Source organism: Micropterus dolomieu, linkage group LG17 (genome assembly GCF_021292245.1).
Source record: "Micropterus dolomieu isolate WLL.071019.BEF.003 ecotype Adirondacks linkage group LG17, ASM2129224v1, whole genome shotgun sequence".
NCBI lineage: Eukaryota > Metazoa > Chordata > Actinopteri > Centrarchiformes > Centrarchidae > Micropterus > Micropterus dolomieu.
The window spans coordinates 21,988,436-21,998,674 of NC_060166.1; the positions used below are offsets into that span (position 1 = coordinate 21,988,436).

Genomic DNA, 10,239 nt, shown 5'->3' on the forward strand with positions numbered 1-10,239 from the left:
GAGAAAAATTGGAAATGACCTTCTCAAATGTGTTCTGCATAGTTAATGTGACATTGAGAATAACGAGAACAAATGTTTGTCGAGTTTTTTTGTTTGATTTTTGGTAAAAGTAAATTTTTTAGCTTTAATATCTTCATAACATCGAAAGAAGAGATTTTCTTGCATTGGTCTTCGGCTAACATTTCAACTTTATCTCAGATTCCTCACATTTCCATGGTAGATTTGGATATGTGTATGCTTTATTTATAACATATATTATTTGTACAAAAGTATGTTTTCAGTTGCTGTGCACTATAATAAAGTTGGGTTCAGTTACAGAGAAGTGAAATATCTTACCTTGTCTGAATCTATAACTCCCAATTGTTCACGCAAGTACTGTGCATAAATATATTCCCATTTTGATCCTCTCTTATCTTCTTTGCAACCAGTTCCAAAGAGCTGAGCTCCCCTGAACCCATGGACACGGGCAAGCCCACAGACAGGGCAACCAACAAGAGGTATGTAGTCGTCCATGCTAGGTGCCCACTTTCTTTTTTGCTCATATAAAAAAGTTCTAATGCTTGTCCCGAATCTTTTCCAGTGTGCATGGTAAAAAGAAGACATCTGACGGCCTCGTTTTACTGGGGAAAGTAGTGGGTAAAGACAAACCATCTGCCACTGGGGGAACAGGGTCTCTTCCTGTGGCTTCCCCACCTGACCAGGACGGCAACAGCAGGGATACTGGCTTGGACAGCAAACCCAAGAAGGGCATCATCTTTGAAATCTGCAGCGAAGACGGTTTCCACGTCCGCTGTGAGAGTATCGAAGGTGAGAGAAAACCTTTACCACATTTGTGGTATTTGGGCCACTACGTGTTGGCTGCAATGAGCGACTTGTTGTATGCACTTTTTTTAGCTGATGCTTTTATCCAAAGCAACATACAATTGCTACTTATGTCAGAGGTCGCACGCCTCTGGAGCAACTAGGGGTTAAGTGTCTTGCTCAGGGACACATTGGTGTCTCATTGCTCTCACAGTGGATTCGAACCCAGGTCTCTCACACCAAAGGCAGGCGTCTTATCCACTGCCCCATCACCACCCACAGAGCTATTTTCAGTCACAAAGTAACAATGCCCTCTTTGTTTCTAAGTATTTATATTACATTTTAACACAAATCATTGCTGTACACACAAAATGCACCCAATTTCCTGGCTGCATTTGATGTACCTTGACAGAATTCAGAAATCAGTGTAACTACCACATTAAACATGGTGTACATAAAATATTACTTTTACTACTTTTCACATATACACTACATGTGCGTTCATATAAAGGTGATAAAAAAAAAAATTAGAACACGTGCTGTTGATGTGTGTGAAACACTGAACATACAGTGTGCATGAAATACTGAGCTGTCCTGTCCGTCCCTTTACAGAGGCTTGGAAATCCCTGACTGATAAGGTGCAGGAAGCTCGCTCCAATGCACGTCTCAAAGAGCTCTCTTTTGAAGGTGAGGCGCCACTCTGACAATATCAAAATAACAAAGAACAACATACACAGTAAATGTTTTTAGAATGCGTTTTACGGTTTCCACTCTTGACTAATATTTACCATGACCTTGCAAATGATTCATCGTGGACGTGTTCATCTGCTGCACCCAGGTGTGAATGGATTGAGGATGCTGGGAGTCGTCCACGAGGCAGTGGTCTTCCTGCTCGAGCAGCTTTACGGCTCCAGACACTGTCGGAGCTACCGTTTCCGCTTCCACAAACCAGAGGAAACCGATGAACCTCCCATCAACCCCCATGGATCAGCCCGCGCAGAGACCCATCACAGGTTAGGAAGGGACCTACACATGCACACAACTATGGGACGTTAGATTGCGGTGTGTGTACAACACAACCAATTACTACTTTTATCACCACACTGTACTTGTGCTTGTATTTTTATCGTACATACTGTATATGGCACTGTTAATAAACAATGTAAGAAATATGAAAATCATCCAAAGATAACTTTTTGCTTGGGTAATGGTTCATTACCAGTAACCTTCTGTCTGACTTAAAGGTGCAGTGTGTATGATTTTAAGAGATTGAAGACTTTAAAACATGTACAAGTATCACCAAACCCACCTTGGATAGTCTTTCCACTGTTCCAGTAATCACCAACTCTTGTTTGGTCAAAATAAACCCTTAATTCACAGAGTTAGATGTAAAAATATTCTGGCCTTACACGTGTAAGGCTGGCTGTCTGACGCCCAACTTCCCTCTTGCTACCGCTTGTCACCTCTCCTGTCCCCGCCTGAACCCGCCGTGTCTTTGTCGTCCCTGGAGTCAGAGTCCTGGTCAGAGCTGCTGTAAATCACCTCACTACTATATTCCCTATAGTAAAACTGACCTCCATCATTCTCGGAGGCTGTGTCCGATTCTGGTGCCCATTCCAGTCTCCATCAGCTCATAAGACAGTGATCAAGTTAGCTGTGCAGCTAACTGAGATAACTAGCAATTATGACCTATTATGCTGACCCTTATTTTTTTGGAGTATGAATTCGACAGGTGAAGAGTCATCTCAATTCTACCTATAAAATTCCTTATTGGAAAGTTGGTTTTAGTTGAACTTGTAACCAAACCTGTTCTGGATCTTGTGTGTTTGTGTTACTGACTGCTACCTATTCCATCTGTTTGCCTTCCAGGAGGTCTGTTTTTGACATGTTCAATTTCTTGGCCTCAAAACACCGTCAGCCTCCTGAGTACAAGCCGCAGGAAGACGATGATGACGAAGGGCAGCTCAGGACTGCCAGGTCAGTTTCAGGTTTAATAACATCCCAGTTATTTTTTCACTGTAAATGCGATCTTTCTTTGTGCTGCTGCAACACCTGAATTCCCCCCATGTGAATCAATAACGGATTATCTTATCTCAATGTTAGTGAGAAACAGAAACCATATCTTCTTTTTCATGCTGTTGTTGCAGGCGAACCTCCATGGAGCTACCACTGACTGTGAGATTCAAACAGCTCAAGGCCACCTCTAAAGAAACTGTTGGAGTCTACAGGTTAGATCTGCGTTAATCATTTATTAACTATTTAGGTTGATGAAAAGTTAAATTTCATTCCTCTTCCTCACAACAATTTATTATTTGTTCAAATTAACTGCACAATTTCAGCTCAACAACTTAAAGGAAAGTCTTGACAAACTTGAAGGTATAAAAAAGGGTTTAAAATCAACATACGTAATGAATGGTTTACACTGCATCCTTCTGCAGGTCTCCCATTCATGGCCGAGGTCTGTTCTGCAAGAAAACCATTGATGCCGGGGAGATGGTCATTGAGTACTCTGGAAATGTCATTCGGTCTGTGCTCACAGACAAACGGGAGAAATATTATGATGGAAAGGTGAGGTCTTGCGAATGAACTTTGAATGAAATGTATTAGTTGTTTAATTAATATAAAAAGTGGTGGGAGCATCAAACATACAACCTCTGTCTTTTCTTTCCTCAAAGGGGATTGGCTGTTACATGTTTCGCATTGATGATTACGAGGTGGTAGATGCCACTGTTCATGGCAACGCTGCCCGCTTCATCAACCACTCCTGTGAGCCCAACTGCCACTCTCGTGTCATCACTGTGGACGGCCAGAAGCACATCGTCATCTTTGCCTCTCGGCGCATCTACTGCGGAGAGGAGCTCACCTACGACTACAAGTTCCCTATTGAGGATGCCAGCAACAAGCTGCCCTGCAACTGCGGTGCAAAGAAGTGTCGTAAGTTCCTTAACTGACACCTGTATCAAAATAATTCAAAGAGGACTGCTACAGTGGCACAATTTTCTGAGGACACCTCTGCTAGGGGTTTGCCGTGGCACCGGCTTCGTGCCGATTTCCTGGGTCCGGTCCACGTAGGACCAAAGCTGCCAACAGGGCACGAGCTCTGTCAGTGTTTCTGCTTGCTGGTGTTGGCAGAACACAGCAGAGACAGCGGTTGTGGTTCATGCTGTATATACAGGTAGGGCCATTTTGGAGGAGGGGCCACTTGTAGAAATTCCAACATATTGTGCCTCCTTTTGTGTCATTTACATTTGGCATGGGACGTTTCACCTTAAGAGGTGAGTTATGAAACGGTTTGAGCCTTCACAACATTGCAATATTAACTTTCATTTATATTTGGATGTTAAAGATACCCCTTCATAATTTTTTACATTGGCCCATCCTCCTTAATATTCTAGAAATATGTTATGGTCTACTAATGCTGAGATGTGAACATAGAAGAAAAAAAAATATCAAAGAACTTGGTTCCATTTTACACCAAAGTGCAATTTGTTGAAGGGACTTGGAAGAGCAATTTTGCTAGAAGGAAAAATTAGAACCTCGTTACAATTTCTTTTGTTTTTTTATCTCAGTGTCAGCTGTTGATGATGCACATTTCCCTGTCTGAATGTGCCCTGATGCCTTCAGAGCCGTTGTGATTCAGTGGAACCTTCCCCTAACTGGGCTTTTTTTAAAGCTTGTAACACTGTAAATAGGAGCTGCTGGCGTATAGCAGCCTGATTAGAGCTGTAGGGGTGGAAACACTAGGGGGAGCAGTGGCCACACAGAAGAAGAGAGAAAAAAGAGACAAGGGGAATACGAACATAGATAAAAAAAAACAGAAGGTTATTTTTGACCGTTCATGTAAAGGGTGATATCTGAGGTTGATACCATCCGCTGTACTTAAATTGACTTTTAGTCTGACAGCTTGGTAGCTCTGTAGTCATGTTATCAATGGGATTAAGCCTCTGGCCTGAGACAGTGAGGCAGCTAGAGATTCTGGTGGACTGACAACCAAGGGACTAGAGAACCCTACTGATGTGCTTTAGTAGACATATTTATAATTGATTTTTGGAGCTGTGATCCAGAAACAGCTGCGGATCTTACAGAAACATACAGACAGGCGTGTTGCAAGCTTGTGCATGCTGTTGTTATTATCAAAGTTGTTTGTGGTAATTATATAAGCTCAAACTTTTGAATCACGTTCCAAATTACAGCAGCAAAGAGAACCAAACATCACGCCCTTGAATTGAATTTTCACACAGCTTGTTTTCTTCGTGGCCTGTTGTGATAACCATTACTATGGAAAGTGTTTTTTTATTTGTATTAAAGTCTTGTCTGTCACCTGTCTTTTTATTATGGACAGGGAAATATCATGCTTGCTTTTAAAAAAAAACAAAACAAATGTAAATAATGTATATTTTTCTACAAAAAAAAGACTTAAAAAGCACTCACTAGTGAATAGCACTTAATGATGGTATTTATATTTTTTTAAAAATCGTATTTATTTTATTGCCATTTTTGTAGGAAATAGAGGTTTACAAACACTAATGCTTGGTCTCTATGTTTTGTATTCCGCTGCCTTTTTAAAGTTTTTTGTTGTAATTTTGTGTTGTTTTTTTTAATTTGTAGCCTGAATGTTTTCTTTGATTCCAAAGACTGACACTGGTCTGTGGCTTGGTCCCCTTTTAGTTCAGTCCACCAGTAGCTCTTGTATCTATCATGGGCCGTTTGGCCGGAGCAGACCGTTTTTTCATTGTTCCAGTTTGAGCTGGCAGTATGGCAGTCACGTGAACTATTATGCACTTGAGAGAGTTAAGATTGTTGATCCATAACAGATATCTCCTCTCTCCCGCCTTATTGTCTCCACGCCTCATCACACTGAGAATCAAGTCCACTTACATGCTGCTACCAGGCAGTCGCATCAAAAACGTTTGAGTTAACAGGCTCACAGCCAATTGGCACATGTGTAAAATCCAACATGATTCCCATCCGTTTAAAGTGTTTTGTCCCTCTGCAGACTTGGTCTATAATAAAGAGGTGCCTTTATTTTAATGCTGCCAACAGCATTCATCATACCTCCCTTGAACCAATCCGTTTATTAAAAACACCTCATCCTGGTGACCACACACACTCAGCATTTGAAAATTCAAATCATTTAGTCCCCTCATGGTTTGCCTTAGTTGTAAATGAGCTCTGACAGGCCTTCATGTCCTGCACCGAACATTTAATTAGACTGTTTAAACTGACTGGTTCCACTATGTGACTCAAGTCAAGGACTTTTGTTTTTGTCCCTTTTTAATTAATTTATTGTTGTTGTCCGCCGTTCATGCTGACTTCGTTATCGCAGTTACTCCCACACTGCTCCTTGATGTTGTGAACTGACACATAAAATAGGACCCACACGTGGTTTGCACTTTAGCTGTGACACAGGCACTGAATAGACATAGGAAATCTCAGCTCCAGACAGACAATGCAACTCCAATGCTGAAACCCCAAGCACAGATAGTCACTGAGAATACTTTGAGTTTGTGCATCAGGGCCCTGATATAAAAACTGAGTCTGGCCAACTTGCATTAGTCTTGTTGACTCCTGAAAAGTGGTGTTTGAGGCTCTAGTGAAGTGCACTTGACTATTTTTTTCTGCAACAAAGTGAAGGCAGGGACCACACCAGCAGCCCTTTCCTTCCTGAAGGTGCGGTGTGTACAAACCTCGGCTGTACTTTTCCATTTAGGCGCCAGAGATCAGTCTTGAGGGACATCCCTTCCCAACCCTGACTGACAGACCAGCCTCGTGGTTGTACAGCTGCACCGACATTGGGCTTGCTGGGTTCAGCTGCTAAGGTCAACAATGAATGTATATTCCTCCTCCACGTAACCAGACTTGTCATGACGTTGATACTTTGTCAGCTACATTTGTTTTCAGTTCTTGTCTCACCAACCCTCGTAGACATGGACGGTGTGTAGATATGTCCTCAAACTGGGCAGCAGCAGCAGTTTCGTTTCAGCACTGGGAATATTACTGAAGTGAGAACAGCAGTGGCATTTCTGTCTGTAGGACAACAGGTTCTTACTGGGTTAGCTCAACACTCCACGCTAGCATTGGTGACAACACGTTTACTGATGCCAAGGGCTCTGTCGACGGCTCTCACATCTCGAGATCCACTTCTAGATTTTCAGGGTCAGAGGGTTCAGTGAACAGTAACTGATTTATTTAACTGTTTAACAGCATATATACAAAAAGGAAAATGGTCTCTGTTGTTTCTTTGGACTTCATTTTACCACGCCACACCAGTGGCCCTTCTCCGTCATTATCTGTAATTATACTATAAATACATAACAATATTATACGGAAACATGCATAGTAATTTCTTGTACTTTAGTATCTATACAATATATGGAATGGACAGACAAACTTAGTTACAGTAGCAAAACAGCAGATTTATAATGGTTAATAGCAATGTTTCAATGTACTCTATAATGGTTTTGTGTTACAGTACTATCAGATGAAACTAACGTGCATCATTCTTTTGTATATTGATATCCAGTACCAATTTTGCTGTGCCTGTGAGTGTTCCTTCGTCAGCAAGGAGCATTGCAGTTTTTCTTTTTCTTTTCAGACAGGAACGGTTTTTATGTGATAAGAAATGTAACTGTATTAATGTGGTTGTGAACTTCTTGAGGTCAGCCATTTAGTTTTCTTTTTCCCCTGGTTGTTGTAGTGAATGTTTTTCTGTTTTTTCTTTGTACGTTTTAACAGGGACTTTTTAGACTGCTCACTTAATGTGGTATAAATTAAGAGTTTGGTTTGTGGAGACTGACCAGGAGTTTTAAAGATCCCACCAATATGGCGTATTTCATTTTTGGAAACCTTTCATGTCTCCCTGACCACCTCTCTCTCCTCTGAAGCTTTTGGTTGTACTTATCATGTATGTTTGTTTTTGTTTTGTTTTTTGTTTTATAGAAAGTCATAATGCTGAGATAATGCTGATGTTGAAAACATTTAATTTATTTATTTTGTGCAACATCCGCCCTGAATTGTTCTTTTACAATTCAAGGTTTTGGAGAGGTCGAACAAGTATGTAACGTGTATTTGTAATTGTTTCTTGTGTATAGACATTATCAGCCTAGGATGGGAGTGGTGTCACAGAGGGAGCGGGCGGTATGACGTGCAAAAAGAGGGATCATGGATCATGAACAGGCTCGTTTCTTATGCCTTGAATATACCTTTGTCTTATCAATACTCCCGCTCTCTGTAATAACGGTGTTCATATGTTCAACTGTCATATTTCAAACTCCCGTTTTAATAGTGTTCTTTCAATACACATCAACGAAATGAAGGAAAACCACCACAGTGAAAATGAACCACAAACTACTTGGTTGAATGTATAATTAGGAAACAAAGTTGTACATAAGTGTAAAAAGAAAAGTTTCTAATCATGTTTATTTTCTATGCACTTTTTTATTTAAGTGATAGTTTAAATAATAAACATGTCTCCTTTACTCTTTCTTGTCTCTTGCCTCGTTTGCTGTTTGATTGGGCAGCTGCTGAATATCTAAAAACGCATTGTCTCTTACAGGAATATATCGGTGGTTTAGAACAACATGGTATAATATAGCTCTTCTGGAGGTTTCAATCATCTCATCAGATGCTTTAAAGCCAACATGGACGAGAAAAAGTTTTTCTAAAAGTTTGTTTTTAGAAAACTGGAAACAGCATCTGCTAGAAGATTGTGTGATGTGATCAAAGCTACTCAGTGGACATTGTGGTGACAATGTTTTCTCAAGTGCTGTATGCAAGGTCAAGAATGAACTGTGAACCTCCATACAAGTGTTTTAGCCTTTTTACCACAAATCACATTTTAACTAATCTGCTAAACAGTTTTTTGTTTGAAGGTTTCAAGTTTATTACTGACGGTAATACTGACAGTAACATAATAATTACAGACTTAAAGCACAAAGTATATAAAAGTAGCACTAAAGAATTAATAAGGAAACACTAAATTATTATACACTAAATTATATTTATAAGATTTGTACCTTATATCGCATTTTATATAAAACAAATTTTTAACTCAAACTTATTTAGTGAATATCGTACATGTCAATGTACAGTTGAGTCAGTTTTCTCTGGGCACAATATGGACATGTTTTAAAGTTTACAGATGTGAGAAATAAGCATATCGTCACACTACAGTATTTATTTTATTTAAATTTTTAGAAGCACAATGTCTGTGTTCACAGCTTTGTGATGTCATGACAGTCCCTGCATGTGTTTGTTTTTACTGTGAAAAGTTGGACTGTTTCTGAAACAGACTGAGTTCAGCTGCCTTGTTATTCAGCAACCCTCACACACTTTTGCTCTACCTTCACCACCACCAGGCACTAGAAATGAATTCAGATTGTTAGCTTGCCAAGTGGTCCAAATTAACAGTGAATCCTCCAAGCAGCAGTTTACAGATTCTTACAGGAAATGTGTGAGAATGTGCTGATTCTGGCGCTGCTAATTAAAAACACATCTTAACTCTGCTGTGTCTCACTGCAGTTATAGCTCGCTGCCTCCACAGGAGCCTGCTGAAACCCCTCCTCACCCCAGCCTGATGACTCAGATTCAAAGGAAAGTCAGCTCTTGTTTCAAAGAGCTGCTGACGTGCCTCCTCCCTCCTATCACATTCCCATAAAACCAGTGTTTCAGTGTTAAAACACTAAGCAGACCCATGTGTACAGTGAACAGTTTCACTCTTTGTTCTTAGTGTGACCTTAGGCTACATGTAACACCAAAATACTAAGGGTATAAGGCTGCAGGGTGTATGCACGTTTTCACAATCAGTTATGTAATTTTAATTGCCTCAATATGTTGCCAAAATAACACATAACAAATTTTGATGAAATGATTTACTCTGTGGTATTCGGACTATTATCCCTTTGGTTGGCAAATTGTGGCCTGTGAGTCAAGTCCAGTCCTCCAGAAAAAATACTGGTCCCCTTACTAAAGCTGAAGATTTCTCTTTCAAATTTTACAGTGTTGAGAGTTAATATAACTTTTAGCAAATCTACTGTAGATAACGATGTAAATGGCTCATGTAAAACCTCATAACATTTCGTGGTGTCCACACTTCAATAGAGAGACATGTAAAGGTAAATGCACTTTTATTTTCACATACACATCGCAAAATTCATTCTCTACATTAAACCCATCCATCAAAGGAGCCACTGTACAGTGCCTGGGGACCAACTCCAGATATACAACACTGGTCAAAGGTGCTGACTGGATAACCTAACATGTTTTTGATGGTGTGGGAAAGCGGAGCACCCAGGGGAGACCCACACAGACACAGAAAACATGAAAACTACACACAGAAAGGCCCGGGGCAACCGGGGTTTGAACCCAGGACCTTCTTTGCTATCCACTGGGTCACCGCGCCACCATGCTACCCTAGCAGATTCATGTCTCCCGACCACA

General features: G+C 40.5%; 1 protein-coding gene across 1 annotated transcript in view; it reads left to right on the top strand.

The window, feature by feature from the left end:
• Positions 1-8,282, top strand: part of kmt2a (lysine (K)-specific methyltransferase 2A) — a 40,530-nt gene extending 32,248 nt beyond the window's left edge. Inside the window, exons 27-34 of the mRNA XM_046072886.1 lie at positions 429-497; positions 581-807; positions 1,414-1,488; positions 1,640-1,814; positions 2,671-2,778; positions 2,949-3,029; positions 3,240-3,369; positions 3,477-8,282. Coding sequence (XP_045928842.1) covers positions 429-497; positions 581-807; positions 1,414-1,488; positions 1,640-1,814; positions 2,671-2,778; positions 2,949-3,029; positions 3,240-3,369; positions 3,477-3,752 — 1,141 coding nt within the window. The 3' untranslated portion in view covers positions 3,753-8,282. The remainder of the gene's footprint in view (positions 1-428; positions 498-580; positions 808-1,413; positions 1,489-1,639; positions 1,815-2,670; positions 2,779-2,948; positions 3,030-3,239; positions 3,370-3,476) is intronic.
• The last annotated feature ends 1,957 nt before the right edge of the window (positions 8,283-10,239 follow it).